The 26,209-nt window shown below is 39.2% G+C and overlaps 1 protein-coding gene across 2 annotated transcripts in view; it reads right to left on the bottom strand.

Annotated features, from left to right (window-relative positions):
* The window catches only part of TSPAN5 (tetraspanin 5), an 83,038-nt gene that overhangs the window by 23,045 nt on the left and 33,784 nt on the right, over positions 1 to 26,209 (bottom strand). For both annotated transcript variants that reach the window (XM_062493000.1, XM_062493001.1), the window contains exon 2: positions 1,472 to 1,522. In XM_062493000.1, coding sequence (XP_062348984.1) covers positions 1,472 to 1,522 — 51 coding nt within the window. The remainder of the gene's footprint in view (positions 1 to 1,471; positions 1,523 to 26,209) is intronic.

The following is a 26,209-nucleotide window of genomic DNA, read 5'->3' as shown; positions in this document are numbered from 1 at the left end:
ACATAAAAATATATATATATATATATATATCTATATATAGGTGTATACAGTGGGTAGCAATTAATTAGCATCCCATTTCTGTTTTTAAAGATCTACATCCATGTTGGGGGTTGGTTCTTTCCCTTTTCCCTCTGTGGAATTTTCCCCATTGTCATGCTAAGGTACCTGTTGACTGGGCCCTGGTGGAAAGGGGGAGGGGAGGAGAGAGAAGAGGGAAACCCCTCGATATCCAAACATCCAGAAGAGCAGACGGAAGGCTCTGGCTCTCCCCATTTCCCCCGCAGAGTTCGGACGAGAAGGACGATCGCTGCCTCAGCTCCATCCCTGCCATCCCAGCGCCGGGAGCCATCCTCACTGCTGTGGGACCCTGCCCTGCTCCCATCTCGCTGTAACCTGCCACCATCCAGCACTCTGCTGAGCACTGGGACCCACACCGTGAGCAGAGAGCTCTCTCTCCATCTCTCTCTTCCCCTGGGACAGCTCTGCCATCACCCCCAGCCCTCCTGCAGCTCTGCGGGACCTGCCCGCCCAAATGTATTGTTTGTTCTGCTGCAAGCACCAGTTATGACACCTTAAGTGAAGATCAATTTATAACTTACTCAGTGTTTTCCATTAAAAGAAGAAAAATCAGTTATGTAACTGAACAACACAGCACCATTGTTAACAGCCAGGTTTTATTATTTTCAATCTTGTAAACAAAAAAGAGAAGGAAATACTGGCTGCAATTTCAGCTGTTGTCTTTCAGCAAGCCAAACTATTCATCCAGTAACCCAAGACATACTGACTTGCTCTGTAAATTCTGCCTTGACATTTTATCTTCTTCCCAATTTCTGCAGGAAGCAAACTATAAATTAGGTTCTGGTTCAGAAATGTTTTCTCTTTCCCTGCCTGCTCACCCCACACACATATACTTCCCATTTCAAAGCTGATTTTAGAGTCTTGCAACAAAGAGTGTTCTAGTGGCCAGTTACATTTGCACAAGAGAAAAATAACAGTTATTCTGCGTCAGGTTTGCATTGGTTTTCAGGGCTCATCTTGATATTCAGTTTTTTGGGTTTGTTTTTTTTAAGAGGAACAGCAATTAACATGCTATATTAAGTGGATATTTTTCAGGAAGCTGCCTTCTAAGACATGTAGGCTCCTCCTCCATTCCTGGGCACTCACTGTTCATCATACTGCCCTAGCAGGGTGTTCTGGTATCTGAGCTGCAGTCTGAGGGTGAAAGGACTGAAATGATTATTTTACGGGTAAGTGTCAGCCACCATTTTTTGCCAAGGTATTCTTGGGAAAGATTCCAACAATGGGCCTCTAAGTGACCCAAGCTAAAGTTTTACTTGACAGAGAGGCTTGATTTTGTTTCACTATACACTGTGCATGAACACAAAATATGCAGTACATTACTGTTCCAATATTTTATCAGAAAAAGAGAGACAAAGAGGAAAAACAAAGTTTGATGCTAAATTCAACTTACCTTTTCATTCCATGCCCACAATCCAATCCCAAGAAATGCTATGCCAAGGAACTAAAGGAAAATGGAAAAAAAAAAAAAAAGAGGAGGAATTAGAAATTTGTTGATTTGTTGTTGTGCTTTTTGTCTGTTGGGTTCTTTTAAAGATACATATTGACTCATCCTCTCTGTTGGATAATAATTTTATCAGGACTGAGAGGTGCTCAGTGAGAGTTTTACAGTATGTATCTGTTTTTTTTTTTTTACAATTCAGTTATTTTAAGTTGAAGAGTTTAAAACCTGCACAACTCAGGGATGTCCCACACAGCAACAGTAGGTGCAATAGGTGTTATTTTATCAGTACTGAGCAAGCAAGGTTCTTCTTGAGTCTGTAGGACTCAAAGCAAACTCCACAGTCAACACTTTTGTTTGCTATTTTACTATTGCATCACCACTGCCTGCAGAAAGTAATTGCCCTCACAACACCCTCCCAGCGAGAAAATTATTTTTAAAAATCCTAAATAAACAGTATTAGGCCACAGTATCAGATTTAGCAATGCTGTCCACTTAAAATAACCCATAATTTCTGAGGGGAAAAATAACAAAAATAATACTGGTCTAAAAGACTAAGAATTTTAAAAATCCTGCAGCTAACATTTGATAACTTTTCTGATCCTGACTGTTTCATAAGGGAAGTTCCATTCGCTTTCTCCTCCAAGTGACTCAACAGCACCAAACACAAGAGATAGTCTTTTCCCCATGATGAAAAAGGGAGCACCATCTTTGTCTCTGTGTCCCTGTGTTCTCTGTTCCACTGAATAATTTAAAATGCATCATTTCCCTCCAAATCTACAGGGATTCCATACAGTAGCTACACTAATGATCAGGGAAACAAGCAAAGCAGGTAGAGTAAGCACTCCATCTCCCAGCATCCAGCATCGTTACTGCATATTTGGCACAATACAGTACCAATCACAGAAAATATTTTAAAAACATTTAGCAGATGTCTGAGCACATCTCTAAATGTCCATCTGTCCAACTTGCATATCTGATTTTAATAGTGCCAACTAAAAAGAAAACTATTTCCACTTTAGTTTCTCAGGGCATGTAACAGAATGTTGTGCAAACATAAAACTGGTTTTCTTTGTCATTTCTCCACAGCGCAGTGTACAGACTTACTCTGGCACACAAATACCCTTTCTCTTAAGATCTGAGTAAACAGTGAAGAATTCTAATGATTTCTCTTTTGCAAACACAACCAAAGCGTTTTTCTGTTGAAAAGTGGGAGGAGGCAGGAATATAAACTTTAAAACTTTTCCTGGAAGGGATTTCAACAGTTTTCAACAAAGAAACATGCACTTTTCCTTCCTTACATGCACGTTTTTTGAAGGGGTAATTTTAGTTTTGCCAGGATATCTGCAAAGCATAACCCATTATTAAGCAAAATATGTTTGCTACAATACCCTGAAGTTCCCAAACATCCCTTGTATTTCTCTAACTTTTTCCTCCAACTGTGCTGTGCCAACTACCAAAGGACCATGCATACTGGGAATGAAACTTTTCTGACTTGAAGACATGACTGTGAATTCAAACAATACTAGAAGTCAGCATTCTTCAGAGGAAACTGTGGCAGGCTTGGCTGCATTTTAACAGAAGAGAAATTGAAATTTTTCTTAGATGGAAAGCAGGACTGCTGGTCAAGAAAGTCTTATTTCAACAGCCTTAATTATTTATAAAGTACAAGATGTGGATTTAAGAAAGTCAGTATAGCCTCTTGTGATACACCACAAAAAAAGCCAAAAAAAAAAAGTCTTACCTGTATTGACTGACTGCTTCTTTTTATGGCTATAAAGCTTGCCAAAAGATTGTGTGTAATCTTCCTGACTCCAGTAATTATTTGAAACTTAAGATAAAGCTGTTTGTTTCCTGATCTCTTTCAGACAAATGCAGCTCTTTTTTGCAGTAACAGACTCCTTTCCTTCTTTCTTACACAGCCAAAGGCACTACAGTTGAAGGAACAGGAGTGGGGGGGGGGGGGGGGGGGGGGGAAGCTATATATTATAAAAATCCGTAAGTTACATTTGGAAGTGGCAAATTGTTATTTGTAAAGGGGCACAAAACATTATGTTTGTGAACAGGTTAGCATGGTTTTGAATAGAACAAGCATGGAAAACTAGAATGGAACTATTTGATCAGCACATATGAACGTAACTTTACATTCATATGTATCAGCTGCAGGTATAGCCCAGCTTCACTGACTTTATATAAATTTAATCCAATCAAGTGTCCTGATCCTTGACCAGAACTTGAGACTTAAGGATAAGATCACCTCATGGGTTGCAAAAGGTGACTTAGAGTAAACTACACAGGTCTCAAGCCAGGCTGAGCTCATGCCCGTTTACAGACTGGGTGATCAGACCATACTAAAAAACAAGGCTGTCTAGAAAAAACAGAAAACTCAGTTCTCAGAGTTTACAAAAGGATAAGAGAATTATATGCTGTTCAGTCCTTTCCATATCCTAAACCAAAAATGCTTTTTTGAGCAGGTGAAGAAGAACAGATGAGGAACAACAAGCAAGATCCATTAGGAGAAAAAAGATTCAGAATGGAATCTGGAACTCTATCACAGGATACTGTAAAAATCAAAAGCTTAATGGTATTCAGAAGGAAAAAAAAAATACATAATTAACAGATGGCCCACAGCTATTGAAATGTGATTCTGATGCAGCTTCTGGCGCAGGAAGTTTTTACACTGACACTCATTGGGAGCTTGAAATCAGGGGAAGATACTGTGTTTTGTTGGTTAAATGCCTCTTGCCTTAGAGAAACTTTATTTACTCTACTTGAGACAAAATACAGAGCTAGGCAGACCACTCACCTAAGCCCCTACAGTCAGGCCCTAGGAAAGGCCCACCTTTACACATACAGTGTGCTATGGGATAAAGCACACAGGAATGCTCTCCATAGCCCCCACTGGCAGAAAACAGATGTTCATGAGAAGACTTACACTTCTCACCAGGATTAACTTCAGATTTTCTTGACAATTACGAAAGAAACTCCTGCATAGCCTAAAATTATTTGGAAGCAATTCCAATGAGCAATAAAAAGGTGGAAGTTTACCTCACTATCAACAAAATGCTTTACAGAGAAAAAGTCTCAATTCTCCGCAGACATCTAATAAGACCATCTGGCCTAACTATAAATGATCACTGCTACAGAGCATGTAAAAATCTTGATTTCCTTTTTTTCTTTCCTTTTTATACAATAATTTACAGAAGAATATTAAAATAATTCTCTGGAACATTAGCATTACACCAAAAACAAAAACAAAACCAAAAAAAACTTGCATAGCAGTATTTTCCAAGTCATAAGTTTTCTATTCACAAACAAAATCCAAACGTTCACATCTCTCTTCTACAAAGATTAAATGTATTAACAAGTAGCAGGTTCTTGTACTGTTACTATGCTTGTGAAATTCACATGCTGTTTTCCAAAGTGAATTGACCAGAATTTCAATTTGTACATACTCTATTCTGAGTCTTTCCCGCATGGAGGAAAACCATTGTTTTTTTTGGTAGGATGCAGCACCACACAGCACAGCATTGCATTGAAAGGCCATTGTGGAAAACACTAACAAAAAGACCAGAAAACCTTTGAGAGGCACTTAACCGTAGAGTGACCACCAATTACTAAACATCGGGAATTTTTCATCGCAGCTGACATTCTTGAATAACTTTGCAACAGTTTTCAACCAAAGGACAACAGCAGCAGGCGGAGCAGCAGGAGGCTGCTTAATGTGCCACATGCATGAAATACATTCAAGTGTGGTTACATTAAATACCTGTGAGAGGTGGAAGTCCTGTGCAGGCACCTCATTTCACCTTCCTTGTGACAACACAAACACACCAGTCAAAGCCTGCCAAAACTGTCAGAGTTCAGAACCAGAGCTTTCTGGCTAGAGCCCTTCTGGTTTGTTGGGGTGGGGGAGGTTGGGGGATATACTTAAGTCCTGCAATTTGGAAATGTGAAAAACTCCCCCCTGCCTTTCCCTTGAGGCACCACATGAACTTTGTTCATGGTGTCAATTAGCATAGAGACTACCAGGATTCCTACAGGCACTTTGGTGTTTCCTCCATGCCAGTATGCTGTAGGTTACACACTGAGCAAGAGTTCCTGCTGTGATTCAAGCAGCACAGCACAGAACACAAGGTACAGTATTTCACCAACAGCACAGCAGTGATCAGGACGACATGAAGTACAGCATTTCACATCCTGAAATACAGTCAGGAAAACACATGGCTCCTGGGCTTGGCACATATAGAAAGCAGTGCTGACAAGTTCCTAACTGAACTCCAAAACCTCAAATGGACAATTTCTCCCAAAGAACTTCCTCTGCAGCAGTCTGTGCTCAGACTCACTCAAAGTTATTTTAGCTGCAATACTCACTGCTTTTTTTAAAGTATTTTATGCCAAATAAGTTTTTCCTTTTTAAGCCAGGGCAAAAAATGAGCTTAATGTGTGTGTCAGTTTTTGTGTCAAAAAAGGATTTAGTTGTTGGTTTTGTTACTTGTTTGCTTTTAAGTAGCTCTGACAGAGAAAGAGCACCAAAGTACAAATCAAAATGAAGTTTCACACAGTTTTATTCTCTCCTTCAAGCCACTGATGTGTACTCTGCTTAAAATATGTCACTTAGCATTCTCTCAAACAGAACAGATAGGACATCCTCCCAACTCTACAGCTTTCACCTGGACCAGTATCACATGCAAGGGAAGTACCAGAAGTCTGCTCTTATTTCTTTTTCCATATGCCCCAGTTTCAATGACTTTTCCATTCTCAACATAAATTGTTAAACCATTTCATTTTCATGTGGCTAAAAAAGTGTGCTGATGAGAGGGAAATGGCTCAAAGCACACCTACACATTTACACATCTATGCTAATGCTTACAAAGAGTGCTTTCTTCTAAAGCCCATTTCTTGTTTGCCTTGAGATCAGCAGCAAGAAAACTCCATGTACTGCAGTCAGTGAATGAAGGTGCTGATGTGATTAAGTCAGTGATGAAGATGTTGCGTAGGTGACTAATTACCATTTTAGTTCATGGTGACATTCAGACGTAGAATACAAGATGTCAAACCTATTTCCATTTTATGTGCAGTCTCTAAGAAACATTAAACTATATTTCACAGACAGCTGTCTTGGTAAAATCTTTTCCCTCCCAACACAAAACCCACACAACATGTGGAATTTAAAAAAAAAAAAAATTAATTCCCAGTTTCCACACATTTTTCTCAGCTAAACCAGAGAATTGACTGATTTTCAGAGAATAATCCAAAGGAGAAAAACAGACCTCAGAACACAATAGAAAAGCTGCCTGGCCCATCTTGCAGGATCCTTTAAGCACACATGACCCCAACTTTCAGAGCAAGACACTACGGCTGTTAAATGTATGTTTTGTTTTCACCAGTAACGGGTTTTCCATTTTGTCTGACAAGAAAGCAAGCTATATATACTTCCCCCAATGCAGAGTCAATTGGCATCAGTTTCTTATTGTCTTTTCCAGTTCTTTAATTGTACAAGCAAGGCATCTGCTTTCTGTTACTGTGGCTCTACATTTTATTTTATTCCTTTCTGATGGTGCAATTATATGCACTGCCAATCAGCTTGGAGTAAGAGTCTCTTAAGACTGAAGTCCCTCTCCTCTTGTCCATAGAAATTTATATTCTGTAAAACACAAAAAGGAGAATGAATTATGCCCTATTTCTTCTGTTTCAACTTTTGAACAACTCTCAAGCCTAGACAAAATGAATTTAACTCTTTTCAAATGCACACTGAGGCTCTTCAAACTCAGGTCCTGATGCCTAAAAAAAATACTTTATTTGGAGCAGATTTATTTTAAAGGATAAAAATATTTAACATTATCAGTCATTTTGTAAAATTCTTCAATAAAAGCTTTTGGGAATTTAACATTTTTGTTTCTGAGAGATCTAGCTTATTTCCTAAAACTAGTTCCCTTTTTTCCCATACAAATATAAAAGGCCATTAAGTAAATACCCCATCACTACCCCACAGAAACATTCAAAAAGCCTAGAGTTGAAGTAACAAGACATCTCCATTCACGGTCACTTTGCTGCATTCATCTCACATAGATCCCATCCTTTCTCTTCTTTCTACTCTCCACTGGAACTTGTTTCACCACACTTTCTCTGCTCTCCTTGAGCCCAAAAGACATTGCAGAGAGACTGAATTTCTGCTGTACACACCTTTCCAAGGATCTCTTCCCTGCCTTCACTTCTAAACTACACTAAGTGCTACACATCCTTGTTCTCATCAATACCATCCCATCTCTAGCTCAGTCCTCTCCACTGCAGCATCCATCACTGAAGTCAGTTTCTATTTATAAAACCTTCCAAAACTTATGTAAGTGGTGCTATAACAGCATATATTAACAGTATGGGCTTAAAATACAAACACATGCAGAAGAAAATTGTAAAATAAAGTAAGATAATTGGGAAAAAAACCCTTAACCTGAATTTTACATCCTCTATCATTACACTCATCATTCCTCTCAGGCAGTTTGACAATGGATAGACATAAAAGTCTTCCCATCCTGGCATACAAGTCAGGTATAAGAAGAGATAAGGGCAAAGAAAGCAAGTTTTGCTTCAAACCAGGGTGAAGGAAAAAGGTTTAGAAGCAGAACTGCAAATGGGTCATTTTCCAGGTCTGTTTTGCTGACCAGGGTTAGCAGCTTCCAGCCCCTGAGGACAGCTACACCTCTTCTGACTGTCTTCCTCCTGCTGCTGTGCTAGTCTTACTCATCCCAAACCCCTCTACCTGTGCTTCAGGCTATTTAGATCCATCCCCACCATGGAGTCTTGATGTTTTTTGCTGAAGCTGCTGTTCCACTAAAATTTTGAGAGAGAGAGAGAGAGAGAGAGAGAGAGAGAGAGAGAGAGAGAGAGAGAGAGAATTACCTCCTTAGGAAACTGATACACAAGTGCTCACTTATTTCCATTGCAATCAGTAAAGCTGTAACATTCAATTCAGGCATTTGATATGGCAAACAGAAACAATCTGAGCTAGTCTTTTTCTCTAGTAACAAATGGGCAATTACATTGCCTACACAATTCATTGAACAGCTGAGAACATCAAGAGTGCAGAGCCAGGAAACACAAACAGGTTGGCTTGTCAATGCAGCTGGATTCTCTGAATGCTCAGCATTTCCTTTTGGGAAAGCAGTCTCAGCTCCTAGCTGTGCCTGTATGCTACAGAGAGGGGGTCCCAAAATCTTCTATTCCAGCTACACAAGCTGCCACATCCCAGACTGTTTCATAGGAGAGTCACATGTCAGATTCGTTCTCTTCGTTTTGCAGAGAAGCAAACACATGTGGAGGATGAGGGAGGAATGAGAAGACTGAAGCAGTCTGGACAGAGAGGCAAGTCAACACCACCAGCTCTACAGAAAAACTTGAGCCAAACAATTTAACTTTGCCCTCGTTCTACTTAAAAAAAGGAAAAAAACAACCAGGACAGAAATAAGTGAGCATCAAGCAAACGGTGAACACCTCCCAAAATGCAAATGCACACAGAACTTTACTTAGCAACTTCCTCAATAGCTCTATCGCCGCTTTCCTTCACCAAATGCTCATTCTTGGTTCTCTTTCTTGAGTCCCCCACAGCAAGATATTCAAAACCATTTGCAAATAAACTGGTACCACACATATGAAGAAATCATAGCTTAAAAAGGTAGGAAGTAAGTCAATGCAACTTAATAACGTGCCAGAAACCAAGTTCAGGTGTCCAAAATCCTGGCCCTGATATGATGTGCTTGTAGAGCTTATCACACTTCTCCCTTGATCAAATCTGACTCAGTTATAAATTATCTAATGGCAAATGCCCAAATGCATGGCATATGTTAGTCCATGAAATAAATCAACTTCCAATAGCTACAACACTGAGTGTGGGGCAATGCAGGAGAGAAGCAGACACCAGAGGGCTGTGGGTAGGTTTATCGAGAGTTGACAGCCTAGAAACACTTCACTTTACAAAGGTGCACCAAGATGTACAGAGGCCAGCAGTATTTTGTCAAGATAAATAAAAACAGAACCTCAAAAGTCACACCTGAGCACAACTTGGTTTTTCAGAGAGATGTAGGGGGGAAAGAAATAAAGCCAAATGCTAAATAGGCAGGTATCCAAATTATTTTCTAATATCCATGAACTATTGCTATCAGCAATCCAAATGCACAAAGTCAAATTAGAAGACACACCTTGTGTAAATACTGACCAAAATTCTTTGCACTTTATCGTCATTGCAAGAGAGGGAAATGTTTTGAACAGAGTAGTATTTTTAGCAATATCAACATTTCCCATGTGTTACACTAACGGCCTAGAAGTAAAAAATTCAGATTATGTTTTAGAAATGGTTCTATGGACTTCTGAATGCAGCTTCCAGAGACACAAGATGTCTGGGAACCAGAACTTTGAAAAATTCTTTTCCAGAAGGTAATTCAGCTCTGCATTTTGTCTTGCAGTGTGTTGCTTCTTACTAACTCTAGAGTTTACTGTAAATAGACTAAATGAGACTATTCACTAAATTAAGTTATATTTTAATTATGCCGACATTAACCCATGCTTTAGAATCTATATTTATACTATAACATATCTTTCTCTTTTCCAATAAAAGTGAAATATACAGGGATTGACATCAATCTGTTCTTTCTGCAACAGCACACTTCACAGGGGCAAAGTAAACAAAACTGTGATTTGAATTTCTTTTCAAACACAAGCAACATGGAACAAACTGGTGGCAACAAATGGTCACAGTGCTGTTTACCTGAGGGTTTTGTTCCTGGGCAAAAGTTCCACAGTTTGGCAGTAGGGGAAAAAAAAAAAAAAAGGCACCTATAAAACAGCTGCTTGTCTAAATGAAGCAGACTACTGAACCTTTGTATGGTTTGCTGACAGCACCAAAAGCACCTCTATTATTTGTCATTCTCAAATGAGGTGTTCGGGGCTTGACTAAACATGCAGGCAAAATCCACTTCACTTCTGTTAAGATGCCCCTTCAGATCACAACTATTTAACGTGACATGGCAGCCTGGGATGGCTTTGCTGCTGACACCTTTGCTGGACTCGTGCTGAAGATATAAATACAACACTATCACTACAATTTAATTTGAGGGTTAAACTTGTTTTAAGAATAAATGCATTGAAAAAACAAAACTACAATGGAAGATTTCCAGTTCATTAAGACAGACACATAATTTCAGCTTAGCCAGCAGTATGAGCAGTACCACCTACATCACATAAAATGCTAATTTGCTTGCAAGTTCAACTTTTATTCCCGATTCCATTCCCACTTTGAACGACATTATTTCCATAGACTGTAGTTCCTGATTTATCCACCAGCTTACTTATTGTTTGCACAAACCCAAATAGCTGATTCCTCCACCAACACCTAGCAGCAAAACAAGGACTAGAAAATGGCTTTGAGGGATCTGGAAATGTAATTGTATTACATGCAGATGGCTACCTAAGAGAAAACCTATAAAAAGCAAGTGACTAAGACCCTTGTGCTGCAAAGCTGTGCTCTTGCAGTCAGTCTTGGCCTACCACTTTTTCAAAACAATATCCCAACAAAAAAAATCCCCAACAACTGTGCACAGAGGACTGGATTTGGTTTGACTTCATGCACTCACCCACAACTTCAACTTAGTCCAGCAACTGCTACTCCTCATAGGAACAGTTTCTTTCTTTCTGCTCAGCCCCAGAAGGATTTCAAAGCACCAGGTATATGAGCAGCACAAAGCAGCCATTTAATGATAAAAATATGAATACTGGATAAGTTTCCATGCCCAGCTGGACATTATTATAAAAATGAATAAAAGAAAGCATTTATTTTTTACTATTGAGTGCCAGCAGTAAAACTGATTTAAAAACTTCAGCTGTTTCCCATGGAACAGTCACTCTGCACAGAATCTGAAAAAGGACATCTGCAATCCACAGACTCAACTCCAGCCTTCCAGGCAAAACCCACTAGACTTGGCTTGATCAAATGGAAGATAACATGATTTTCTAGAACACTGACTTTAAGAATCCCACAGAATCTTGTTGGAATAGTCATGCTTTGGGCACATTACACAATAGCAATGTGTTAGGGCAAGCAGATCCCCATCAGACTGAGGGGCTCAGAACACCTCCTGGCCACCCCTGACAGAAGATTTCTCAGCACCAATAATAGAGTCAAGGGTAGAGAGAGATTGAGAAATATGTTCTAACAAACCTTTGATAGAAACAAGGGCAAAAGCACCAGCCAAGACTCTGCTTAAAAGTCTTCATGTTCTATAGAAGTACAACTCCACACTACAGATAATCCTATACATTAGCTAATAGATAACTCTTAACAATGCATTTATACAGCAAAGAAGGTATATCTCAGCTGCCAACTGGAGACAAGTTATTCCTGCTAAAAACACCAATGTCAAGAGGGTACCCTGGTAGAGGAAGGGTAAAAACTTGAGCATAAAGAACACGCAACAGCAACAAACTGCTAAATCAATCTTGACACCTCTCTCTGCCTACACAGCAACTTCAACCCATGCTGGAAGAGAAAATAAACATTTTGCAACACAAAAGTGCAAGCACAACACTACACAGAAAAATAACTTGTTTTTTTCCTTAATCTGAAAAATAATGCTTAAGTTTAACCAAGTTAATAGTGTCAGAGTTTCACTTGTTAGCCACTAACTGACAAACACAAGCAACAGGAAAGGATTCAACTTGAAAGGCATGTTTTCCCAGAGGAGCATATGTAAAGGAAACCTCTCTTAAGATAGCTTCTCCTGCTTTTCAGCCTTGCTTTTGTTTAAGAGCAAGTATATTTGGAAGCTGATTATAAATTTGAGAAGCAAATGCAAACAGAACAAAATAAAGTTTAACTGAGCAAGGAAAAGCAATATCAAACACATTTTTCCTGTTTTTCAATAATTCCATTTACTGATTTCTCTTTGAAGCAACTGAAACTATTCATATATTGACAAACATGCTCAGAAAAGTCCAGAATACTCTGCCTGCCTTCTCTACCATTTCAAAACACTTCAGCCTAGAAAATTTCCCCGTTAACCTATGCTGTTGGTCATCCACTACAAGGACATTACAAACCTTTCAAAGCATGAATTGTTTTCCTTTAACTGTACTTGCATACTTATAGACATTCCTTTATTTGAGTTGAAACATCAGGAAACAGAAAGAGACCTTTCAATCTGGTCCTTCCCTGCTGCACAAACACTGCAATTACCCTGGGCTTCCCAGAGGCAGGGTAAGAGAAGAGGTCTTCAACAACACACAGCTGTACCAGCTGTGACCACAACTGTAGAGCTATCAGTGAGAATCCTTTCCAGCTACTCATACCCCTTCCCTCACATAGTGAAGAAAGGTGACCACAAACAAATTGAAACAGTAGGAGGGCTGAACATATGGGACATACAGATGGAATGAAATCTAACAATCCAAACACAGTGTCATATACTTAAAGACTAAGAAAATATCTGCAATAAGCTGAAAATTTATTCACTGGAAACACAACAGAAGACAGCCTTGAATCTGCATGCATCAATCTGTGAGCTAGCGAGTTGATGGAACACAGAAAGAGAAAATACTTGACATTTAATAAAACATTCTCAGAAAGAATGTAACTGCTTTCTCTAAGTTTCTCTCACTTCCATTCTCTCTGCAAAGATGTAAAATGGCCAGCACCACCTGTACAGCCCACTAAATGTTCGTGGGCTTTTCTTTCAAGTGTCATATTGCCACTGGTAGTGCCCAACTGTAGGAGTAAAAGCATATGGATTACAACTCCCATAGGAGACCCCACTGCACTCCACCAATATTCACCAATGAAACTGGGTTCTCAGGATTTTTGTAAATGGACCTGTAACACTTCATAAGTGGCTGGGCATGTCAGCATAAAACCACACCTTCATTAACTACACTTCAACCTAAACAATGCTAGGGAGCCAAGGCAGCCCAGAGAGTGTAGACTTGAATGCAGACACACAAAAAGAAGCATACAAGATTATACCTCCTAACTCCTTAGAGTGACAGGTTTTTTTTTAATTATGGAACATGTCTTCAACAGCTCCTTCTGTGTCTGCTTAACTCCTGGTCTCCCTAGTAAATCATCAGGCTTGTGTCACAGGAACAGCAAGTAAGAGGGTTTTCTAGGATCAGGTCCCTAACTGCTTTGCCCCAAAGTCACTCTCATTCATTCAACGAGCCATGGGTAGCACTTCCCACCTGCCCTGAAAGCACAACACAGTTTCCAGCGTGGGGTGGGGCTCCTCAGTCCATCAGTTCCTCAGTCCATCCCATTTAGACATGCCTGCATAAAATCACCACTTAATTCCATGACATTTGGTACAGCGCTGACCCCTATTCACACAGAAGGCATGAAAGGAGCCCAGTGTAGTGGAACTGCGTTCCCGGCACTGCCGCGCTCTTCTGGCTGCCCTCACATGACCTCTGCTTGGTTTCTGTCACTGCCAAATAGGCAGAGCAAAAACAAGTGCAGGGTGGCGTGTCACATCCTCTCTCTCCATGCACCAAATCAAGCAATTAGACTCTACAGCAGGCACCCTTAGGGCATTAAAAAGAGAGAGCAAGGAGAACAGAGTGTGTGAAGACGGAGACAGCACCGATTGCTTTTTGTCTCTCCTTCACTTAATCTGGCATTTAGCACTACCAGCTCTTGCCTCAGGTGGAGCAGAAGGAAATACCCTGTATGAGTTGAAATTATATGTCCCAAATTAAGCAGTGGGGTTGCTGCTTTGCCTGCCATTACAGTCAATATATGTGATTTTTATGTAACAAAGCAGGCCAACAAATCCATCCATAGTTTCCTACACTGTTAGTATGGTCTATCACAGACTTGCTTGGAGCTCCTACTCCTGCCTCTCCTACACAATTCGTACAAAATACGGATGTTTGAAGCTGTGCTACAGGAACTTACCAGCCCCAATTTGTAACATGTACAAGCCCCTGCACTCTCAACCAACACAATCACATTTCTGCATAAAGAAAGAGTTTCTTATCGGCCATGAGGCCGTGTGGAGGCTGGAGCTGTGAAAGAGGCAGCAGAAGGAGAAAGCCCACACTCCGCAGCGTTCCAGTGACTAAGAGAGATTAGATTTGGCTGCTGGCTGAGCTGTCTGTCCCCATAAGACACTGCATCTATTATCTATCTAAAGGCGTGAAATACAACTATTTTTTTTAATGTTTGAAAAAACTGCACTGTTTTAGCTCTCCAGGCAAAAGATGCACAACAATGAGGATATACAAACATACCAAATTGTGGCATAATTCCCTCTAGTTTCCTTTTTGACTTTAACAGTAGCCAAGAACTACTAGAAGCTTTTGAAAATTCTCTCCATAATAATTACAGCGCCTGACTTAAAAGAAACAATTCATTACCAAACTTGTAGTTAAAAACTGAGGAGCGGACAGAAAAGCCTAATGGGAACTCTTCTTAATTCTACTGCCATTAATTCACACCACAGAATTAGCAGGCTAAAAATAGTACCACCGTCTTTGAAGCCACCTGGTCCATCTCCTCTTAAAGTGTATTTTTATTTTAGAAAAAAAATTTTATGCGTGTCCACCAGCTTTACCAGATTTTCTGTTCCTTAAAATTGTATGTGATCACTTCTACAAATGAAATTGTTTTACCTCTTCATTTGAGAATAGGTACCTGTATTTTGGTATTCTCCCACAGTTTATTTTTTTAAATGGTTATCCCCTTGCAAAACTAAGGCATCTTACAGATCACAGATTCCCTGGAGAAGAAGAATCAAAAATGAGGTTCCACAAATACAGATTCCATTCTTTTCAATTGAAGGATTCCCTCAATTCTTGGCTCCCAGTAAACATTAAATAACTTCATCCAGTTTGAGTCCTAAGATATTCATATGTCCTTACAAAACATATCCATTTCTTTCTCAACAAATCTCAGTAATCAATGTAACACAAACAGATCCTTCCCATTTCTGCTACATGAAGCAGCAACAGCTGGGAGCAAAACCAAAGACCTTAAGATGCCTGACACTGTCCTATGCACAGGAGACTTTTTTGGCTACTTCCCTATATTTCCATGCAGCCTTCCCATAAGCCAAGAGTGAAAAGACTGGAGGCTTGCACCAAAGGAAGGAGACAACTACTGTGGGTCAACCTCTACTGACAGAAGTAGTGCAATTAAGAGCTCAGCCTAAGCTCTGACTTATACTTTCTACTTAATTCACTCTTCCAAATCCCATCACTGAGGGCTTTCTGAGTAATCCAGCCACCCCAGCACTCCAGGTGCACACAAGGCAGGCATAAGACAGCTGATAAAATCACCCCAAATACACGTACATGCACACTGGCTACAAGCAAGCATTTAGAATTTTGGACATAAGATCTCTGCCACAATGCATGGTTTTCTAGAGAAATAAGAGATATTAGTAAATGCAAAATCAGAACTTTGATACATTTTTATAATAATGGTTTTTTCATATTGATCAGAGTATTCATCTGGCTTTAAATGACAAAATATGATCAGACACTAACAAAAATACTACCCGGATTTCAGACTCTCCTACCCTTCCCATTTTTCCTTTCTTTTCTTTAGAGTATGTGGCTCTGAGACCTTCCTAATAATTGTTCTGCAGTTAATCTTACAAACTGAGATTTTTAGTCCTGTGTTCAATAATGCTGAAAATTGCCCATGTGAAGAAATCCCCTTGAAGTTACACCAAAACTCCTGCTATTCTCAGCACGCACATTGCACAGTATGGTGAGCTGCATGATAAGTATCCAGGTAAGTCTCCAATTGCAAAAACCTCACTTCATAATGAAAATTAATATACCACCCCTGCCATAACTTCCAAAACAAAACTGAAAAATGAATAAAGAAACCCTGAAAAATACAATATCTGTTTGCAAAAGCTGAGGAGGTGAGTTGTGCTCAATGATCTGCCCTGAGTCCTGCATGACATCTGCCAGTCCCAAAGCAGAATCTTGGCTGTGCTTCATTTTCAGAGATGGTGCACTTCAGCAGTCTGAGTAAATAATCAATGCAGCACAGTCCACCTCATGATTTAGAATATTTTTGTTTTAAATGCATCCTTACATGAAAATTTTCACTTTAACCTGAACGTGCCCCTTAGAAACTTAATTTGATTCACTGTAAAAAGATAACAATCCAGTAACATTGACATCTTATCAGGTGATATAGTCTAACCAGTAGTCCATCATCTATCCCTGTTATGCCATTGGGAAAAGGTACTGAGGAACACCTAACTAAATTGTATCATTTTTATCAGTCAAATTGTAGACAGACACCTATTTTTAATACTTTTGCATAAGGCCATCCCTACTGATTTTGTATGAGGAAAAAAACTCCCTATGAAAGTAAAATTTCTTTCACCCCAAGAGTTGTCATCACCTGTATTCTTCTACTGCAAAAGAGCAGACAAAAGAAGTTTATACAGAATCAACCTCATGTCCCTTTCACCTCTCCATTTACGTAAGAGCAAGAGCTTTGCTAGAAGCATGTGTATGAACTCAAAGTCAGCAGTTTTTACACAAGACATCTGCTTTTCAGTGAGTCCTCTTTGAACAAGCCATGTGTCCTGCAGCACTGAAAAATGCATTTCCACTGACTTTTCCTATCAATTGTTCAATTCCATTCCACAAAAGCAAAGCTGAAACTTGAACAATAAGAAGGATCGAGACGTGTTTATTTAATTAGCAAGGGGGGATTCCCCACTGAATTATTACTAGGTGAAGATTGTATATTCTTACATCAAATTACCAAAAAAATAGAGCACATCTGTGAAATTGTATAGTATGTTTTAGATTTTTTTAAATCAAAGAATGATATCATTGCAGCAGAGATAAACAAGAAAGAAACCAGCTCCAAGTTAGGACAATGAGCTCTTTTACTGTATTTTAGAAGCCATAGGAAAACACCTAACAAGTGTAGTATTTCTCCTGAGAAATCTAACACCTAATATTTAATACATATTTCATTCTATATCAGTGTTTTTATTCTGTCACTGAAATTGGTAACTCTGATAAGCCTTTTAACAAATCTTCAATTAAGATTCTGGTAAAACTTTTATGATAAACAAAACCACTAAGATAAAGAGTACAGCATCTAATTTATATTTTTGGCTGAAACAAAAAGTAAAAACAAGCGTTTTTATGTAGTTCCATGTTCAATTTAACATTTAGAATGCTTTATTCAATATCCAAAATATTTATTTATTGACATTTTTAATGTTTTTCATTATTAAAATTTGATCTTTCTACCAAATTCAGCTAACTGGGGATTAGTCCAATTACATGTAAACATACTTCCCTCCAAAATAAGAGTAACACAGGCAGTAGAACTGCAGCAAGTCTAAACAATATGAGAAGAATGAACTTACAGCTATTATCAATTTCCTGTGTAAATCCTCAGTAAGATAATTCATTTAGCACAAAGCAGCCATGGTCACTTCAGTTGGGTTTATTCACTTTCCATGGTCAGTTACAGACATCCAGGACTAAGGCTGAAGCTTGTTTTTTTCCAAACATTAGCTTAAATTTGCACTGTGATATGAAACACAGGAAAGGGCAACTGTATAAGAACAAGTGATCGCAGTGGAAATTCCAGGGGAGCTAAAGTAACTGTGGCCATCTGTACTTGGATTCTGCACCAAAGCCACTGCTCTTCACACAGAGCCCAGGAGCTCCTTCCAGCTCTGGTGTGCTTATCACAACCTACCTTGGGCCCAGGGCACTGAGCTTGGGGCAGGGACAACCACACAGGTGTTTTCAGAGAAGGGCTCTGAAATGAATCTAGTTCAGAAGCTCTTACACCTTTAACTGGGAGAGGGCTGACAAGCAAAATGCATTCTGCCTTGATGTACAGAGGAAGATTCTCTGGTTTTCTGTTTAAGACCATGTTATAAATGAGAAACAAAGTCTCGCTATTTAGCAAAATTTAGATTGCTTTATTTGATACAGACGGAGCAAGCAGCACTGGGGAATGTGAGGGGTCACCGCCCACTCCACGCTCCATCGAACCTTGGTTTGCAGCTCCTTTTTATGGTATGGTTGTCTTTGTAGTCTCCGGACAGTTTGTCAAGCAGCCATCTGGTCTTGGTAGATAAGGAACAGTACACGTGGGGGGTCTGGTCTTAACACATAGGTTGGGATTGATTACACCAAGGCAGGAAATCTGATTTTGCAAAATCTTTCAGGCCGTGGGAAACCCCCGTTTTACAAACTGGTATCAAATACAATTTACTAAAAAAAAACAATATTCATAATGCGGGATTTAAACAGAATGATTTAATCATATATATTTTTCTCTATCTAATGTCCATGCTTCATTTCAGGCCTAAGTATTCTAGTTTATACAAACCCCAAGGCTTTTATGATTAACATGAATCTTTCATCAATTACCACAACCATCCAACAGCTTACAAACTGAGAGCTAATCAGTTTTACAACGTGCAAAGACAAATGGAGTTAAACAGTGACTTCTGTACAGTGTTAATACTGTACATAAAAAAGGCATGAGAGTTTACTACCATAAAACAAATGCGTAAAACTACACTCATGCTGCTTAAATCCTTATTATGTCAAAGGAACTCGAAATAACTTTCCAGACAATAATCACCAAAAAGAGGATTACAACACAACATATGGAAACTGTTGCATGCTTAGCAAAATTGAGCACTAGCAGCAGTGCAATGTTACAGGTACTGATAAAAAGCCTTGGGCCTGAACTACAAGGCACTATGCTCTTTACCTCTCACTAACCTTACAATAAAAACAACTTCAAAAACCTATATAGACCTTTCCTCTTTTTCAGCAGTAGTAACCTGAATGGGGACCTTTTATTAGCAATTCTTAAGGTCATGAACTTTTATTTACATACCAGACTGTTTGCCATGTAGTGTCAATAATCTGCTGATTAAAGGTCTCTCAAGTCCCACAGACATGATAGACCATGACAGCTTAATGACCTGCTTATTATAATTTGGTCTAAGATACTTCTAAAAATGAACACTTTCTCATTCCAAACTAGTCTTGGAATTAATGAAGAAGTTTAGAAACAAGAGTGAGAGACCTGAAGCTATGAATCAAACTAAGAACTGAAAGAACAGATGACAGCACCACCACCAGAGTTAATGAGCAGCTTGACCTGCAGTGCACACGTTATAAGCTGATTATCAGGAGTGCCTGGGAAGTGGCCGCTCACGGTGAGCAGGGGCTGACCCAGCAATGAGACAGCAGCTACAGCACCCAAGTTCTCACCATCATTTTGCCACTGACCTGCAGCAAGACCCTACACAGGTCACGTCCCTTCCATGCCTCAGTTTTCCCTATCATCTTTTGTCTTGTCCAAACAGACTGAATTCTTCAGGACAAGGCTCGTCTCAAAGCTGATGGTTGAATACAATGCTATCCCTGTTGTATAAGCAAAATCCCCCAGTAGTTTCTCAGGCTCAGGAAAAGTAAAGTGTTGATGAAACACTGGTTTCTTATTGTTCAATTAAATGAGACTCAATTTGGGGGATTGTGACAGATTATTGCTGGTTCACTTCCACTTGAACATACTGAACACACAAGAGAGAACACAGCATGTGAAAAAGCATTTAGCAAAGGTTTCATTTTAGCAATACTGCCAACACTCACTGGTTTTGACCATACACTACTACAGTGGGTTACAAATCCACTATTTGATAGATTTGAAGCCTAAAGAAAGGGAAGGGAGGGAAAAGTGAGATAAACATAGTAAAAAGGAATGGCTTTATAGACATTTGATAAAAATATCTAGGAAAATCCCAAAAGAAACACAAGAGAAATGCTGACACTCATCTTTTTTCTAGTGGTCTCCATTCCCATCTGGCAAACTTTCATCAGCACCAGGATATTAAAGGCTCTTTTGGCACCTTTTAGTCACAGCAGGCAGCTATACTTTAAAAGATGCAATTACCTTGTGTGACAAAGCCAAGCACTTTTTTTTTTTTCCATTAAAAGCCTGAGAGTCAAAGAAGGAAGAAAAATAAAGCTAAGAAAATAAAAAGCAGGACAGATGGGGTTCATGCAACTTGTGCTGTCTAGTTCATTTTCTCCTTGCCTGCCCTAATTAAAGTGCATTTGGGATCAACATAATTAAGTCTAATAATGCCACAGAGGATCCTAAGAGAGCAAGGGCACTAAGCTTGTTTGCTACAAGCTGCATGTCCTTGCCCTTGCCAGAATAATATGAATTGCTGACCAGATTGAAACCTGCCCCTTATGATATTTTTTGCCACTCTAGGACATCACGAATACAATTCAGGAAACACCAAGCTGGTAGTGGCCAAAATCACAGATGGACCCCAGACAAGTCAATGAAAAGATACTAACAGCATGAAAATAAAAGGAAACCAAAATTGTGGTAACATTTCTCTCTGTGGGCAGTACTAGCTACCTGCTGTTTTGTCTTGTTCCAAAATTCCTCATCTGTTTTGCATGTCCACCCAGTTCTCAGAAAAGAAGAAATTCCCCTATGAAAAGAGGCTTGGAACAAAACACTTGTTTTGGGGGAACAGATTTCTTTTGCACTGCAGATTGCATTCATTGCATTAGATTATTTTAAAAACAGAAACCCTAAGAAACAAGAACAGAAACTTCTTCCAACATGCCTTTAGGCAACAATCAGCTTTAATCAGCTCCTCCATAGAAACAAAAAAATCCAAACCCCACGTAATAACCATCCCATGTGCTGAAACATAAGTTTACTGTTCAGTGACAAAATGTTTATTCTTTAATGTTCCCTGACACTGTTACTAGCAATGAAGACTGCAAAACAGATCTATCTAGAGTTTTCCATGTGAATTATCAACTTTAAGTGACTCCTACTAATTTAATGTAATTTCAACTGAATACTTGCTGTGCCATCCCAAAGGTGTTCAAAGGATCATTTCAAATTAGAATGTTCTTGGACTCTTTATGCTGAAGGCTGGGCTGCTTTAGCTAAATTTTTTTTTTTTTTTTTGCTTTTTGTTGGGATAGGGTTTTTTGTTTGACTTAATTAAAAAAAAGTCAGTTACACTTACAAATAAAAGGATTTCTAGGATTTCATGTTCTCCTCCAAAATGTTGACTCTGCTCATTCAAATACTTTTATTTCTTCCCACAGACTGTCAGCAAAGACAAGACAAAGTAATTTCTACATCAAAATTGGCAGAATAGTCAAAGTGAGTGAGCAGCCTTGCGGTGCTCAGTTGGCGGCCGAGGTTACACCACAACAGCGTATCAGAGACATGGAATAACATGGAATTCTTAACGGCTTGAAAGCTTCACAAGGGAGCATCTCCTTAAATCATTGAACCAGCTCCAGTGTTTTACCACAGTCTTGCAAAAACCTTCTTCCTTACAGCTAATTCAAATCTACCCTCTTCAGTTTGAAAATGCTATCCTTTGTTCTATCACAACAAGACCCCCTAAAATGTTTGTCCCCAGCTTTACCATAGGCCCTCTTTAGGTACTGGAAGTTCTCCCCTTCTCCAGGATGAGCAGCCCCAGATCTCAAGACTGTCTGCACAGGAGCTCCATTCTTCTGTTCCACATTCAAGGCCTCCTCTGGACTCGCTCCAACAGCTCTATGTCCTTCCTGTGCTGAGGACCCCCAGAGCTGGGTGCAGTACTCCAGCTGGGATCTCATAAGAGCATCCTTTAAAATATTTTTAGGAATCACTGGGGAAAGGATTTTAAGCTGCTACTGCTTTACAGAAAGAAAACACAAGCTCCTGATGATCAGCTTTATCATGTTTGCCATGCACCAAGGGAAACTTCTGGCAAGCCCAGCTCCACTTGGAAAGGCCACTGAGTAACCATTAACTCAGATATTCACCAATTTCCAAAATTAATAATGACTCGGAAGCAAAACAAATAAAGAATGGAAGTTTCTTTTCCTTCATTCAGAGTAGGACAAACTACAAAAAAAAAAAAAATAGGCTGGCAATTGTGTCTGTATTTTTTTAGAAAATAACAACCTGACAAGTGGTGCCCCTGCCCATGGTGGACACCACGGGAACTCGATCTTTAAGGTCCCTTCCAACACAAACCATTCTGTGATTCTATGTTGGGAAGACTATTATTATTTCATGCCACAAGACTGTACTTCCCCTGTGTACTTCAAGTGCTCTTAATGACACCCACCAAATTTAGAACAAAAATGTTTCCCAGAGGACACTGAGACTGCAGCTGTGCTTTGTGTTGTTGAAATTATTTTGATTAATGTCAACATACAAAGTAAAAATCTTATTTTAACAGCAATATCCACCCACAAGTTCTCTGGTGTCTGTTCTGGGCCCCATTACCTCTAACAAGACTAACTAGTCTTGAGCATTTTGAAGGAATTTGAATGAAGAGGCTCTTAGTGCCAAGTTTGGGTAAGCAGTCTTACTAAGTAGTGAATCTACTAGGACACAGCAGTGAGAATGGGGAGAATAGGCTAAGTAAGCAAATAATTTCTAATTTCTAATACCTCCCCACCAATATAGGACATGGAATGTAATTTCCAGGTGTCTGTTCTGTATCATTCAGTATTTTTCTTACCAACAGCACAAAAGAAACCAGCACATTTAATAGGTCTTCCTACAGCAGTCAGAATGAGACATCATGCTTATTTTAACCGAGTCCAGAGATCTAGACAGAATGAAAACATCCATTCAGCAGAGGCAACATACAATGAGCTACTCAAAAGCTAACACAGCCAAGTGCAGAAGTGCAGTGCAGAGAGAAGCATGTGGCAGCTCCTCACAGAAAAGGATCTAATATAGGATTATTCAAATGGCTGATGTTTGTTAAAACTCTCAGCGCAAGCAAACTCTGCCCAGACTTCAAGATGCCAGCTATACATATATATACACATATAGCATGTAGACTTCTCAAGATGATCCCCCACTTCCCATCCATTTCCTCCTTCCAATAGCAACACCAAAGCACAGTTGTAATTTCAGCCACTTTAACTATGTACTTCTCTGGCAAATCCAGTCACATGTTACTGATGAGTGGGCATCATTAAAAAGATAAAGATTAAAAATAGTGTTTTAAAGACCTAAGGTAAATTCTAAGTTGAGATAAAATAAGTTTTTAAGAAAAAGTCACTACACAAAAACCCTACTCCATACAGGAGCTTAAAATTGAACCCATATATCCTGCAAAATATAGACAGTAATCCTTATGTTCTATTTTACTCCCCATAAAGCTTAGCTGGATGTTACATCTAGTTTCAGGCACTTAACTTCTGCAAGACATGGACTGCTTAGAGTACCTAAGAAAGCAAAGCAATAACTGTTGGCCTAAAAAATCCCAACAGGCTTAGAATCTATAATATTTACAACACCAAGGACAGCAAACTGGTAATAGACTCTAACCACTGCATAATGGAAAGGAATAATTTGTACTCTCTTTTCACAGCAGAAACAGCAATAGGCTGATACTTAATCAAAGATGAATCAGATGAGATATCAAGTGAAGCTCTTAGAGGAGGCCCATAGAACACATCAGCTTCTCTGGTAAGTCCCCATGCTACTGCTTTCTTGAGCCAAAAACATTGAATACTTCAGCTTTCCCTGTATGATCCGTTATTAAGCTGTTTTCCTATTCAACAACACACCTGTCTTTTCAAAGAACTTTCTTTTACTACTGGTATACTTTTAAGGCCCTTCTTAGCAATTTTTATTGTGCTAAGACAGTCTGAATGGCAACCAGGCTTTGGTCTGCTGGGTGGGACTCCAAGTGCCCAAGGATACCTGCACGCACCCTTTCCCTGTCTTTGCTCATGTTTCTTCTACGCTCTTTTTTGACATTTGAATTAATTAAAAGTCCTTGCTTAGCTCAGCACACCTCCTTCTGACATTTTTGGTACTCTGCACACTGGGATGATTTGTTCTCAACCTCAACATCAATAAGCTTTCCTTAAAGACATCAATCAAACAAACTATTAGCAGTTTTTGGTTGTCAAGTATCAGGAAGAGAAGCTGATTTGGCTTCAAATCTTTTTTTTTACATCTGAGATCCAAGAAACAGGTTACAAGTTGGTGTTAAAATTTCCAGAAAGGCAAATACTGCAAAAATAATTAACACTTGTAAAAACAAGATGTAACTAAAGCTAGTACAGACTAATTTACAAGTTGTCATTGTAATTATGTTGCCTTGTCTCACCCCATGTCCTACCCCTTCAATGAATACATTCTTTGCTTTGGAGATGAAAGCTTTTTCTTCTAGGACAAGAACAAGTTGAACATATTGGAAGGCTTTGAGTGAAACAAAAATTGCAAATTAAATAGACTAATGTAGACTCCAGATCTGGCAGTATATACTAACCATTAATAATCCTTTACACCTCAATGATCTCACTGTTATTGTTTAAACTCATATATTACAGGTCACTATAAAAGACTTCATACATGCTGCAAATCATGCCTTGGAGAAATCTGACAAGCCTACCTTTCTTTATTCCCAGGTTGGAAAGGGAGGTAATTCACTCCTCCAAACTAGCATCTTGCTGAGGATGTGAGTGCCTCTGTCCTCTGACTGTGACAGGCAATAGATCCACTTCAGAATCATGGGCACTTAAGGCCTAAAATAGTTACATGGATTTTCATGGTGTGTAAATCACATACCAACTAACTGCTGCTTATAAGCTTTTTCTCATGAACCTTGTACCTTCCACACAATACCATGGTCTAGAACAGATAAAATATTAGTGCAGTTTGTCTTGTAGCACAAATTTTATTTTTAAGCTCTGACTCCTACTGCTAAAAAGAGGCAAAGAAGCTGCACCAATTGAAGAAATCTGAGAGAATATTCTATAGCAAAATGCTGGCAACTGTCACATTCATCAGCATAATATCAACATCAAATTCTAACTCTCTTCAGCCATTCCCCTCAAAAGAATAAACCAAATATAGTCTTTTAAGGACCACATAAATACCAACAATAGCAATAAACTTTATTTGCAACATTTCACTGCTTTATCCCCTAACCCCCATCTTTTGCATGCAGTCCTCATTTCCGTCAGCATGCTGGTTTTGGCTGGGATGGAGCTAACTCTCTTCCCAGTAGATACTATGGACTATATTTTGGATTTGTGCTGGAAACAGTGTTGGTAACACAGCAATGTTTTCATTCCTGCTGAGCAGCACTTGCACAGTCAAGGCCTCTTCTACTCCTCATCCCATCCCATCCCACCCCACCAGCAAGTAGGCTGGAGGTGCACATGGAGCTGGAAGAGGAAATAGCTGGGACAGCTATTTCCTGACTGACCCAAGGGACACCCCACACCAAATGACATGTTCAGTATAATGCAAATGCATAAAGTGAAAGAACATTTTAAACATTTTGAAGCACAAACCATATTAGACCTGGAAAATAAGACATTTAACTGTTCTGCAAGGGTCCTAACAACATCCAGACCAAGACATCACTGGATTTTTTTGATAGATAATCATGAAAGTTACCTCCACAGAGTAATCAAGAGTCTAGCTGCTTGGAAACTTGTTTAGGATGCTAAAGTCATTGTCCTGTTTAATTTCACAATTTGTCTGAGCTATGGGCTGAATCACATTTGAATATCTTCTAAAGACACAGAGATTAAATTAACCACATTACCAGCCAAACAAATAATTCCATATTGAAACCAGAAACTTAGGAGAATGCTTCCCTGTAAAGATAAATA

Source organism: Cinclus cinclus, chromosome 5 (genome assembly GCF_963662255.1).
Source record: "Cinclus cinclus chromosome 5, bCinCin1.1, whole genome shotgun sequence".
NCBI lineage: Eukaryota > Metazoa > Chordata > Aves > Passeriformes > Cinclidae > Cinclus > Cinclus cinclus.
This window is presented reverse-complemented; position numbering and strand designations above follow the sequence as displayed.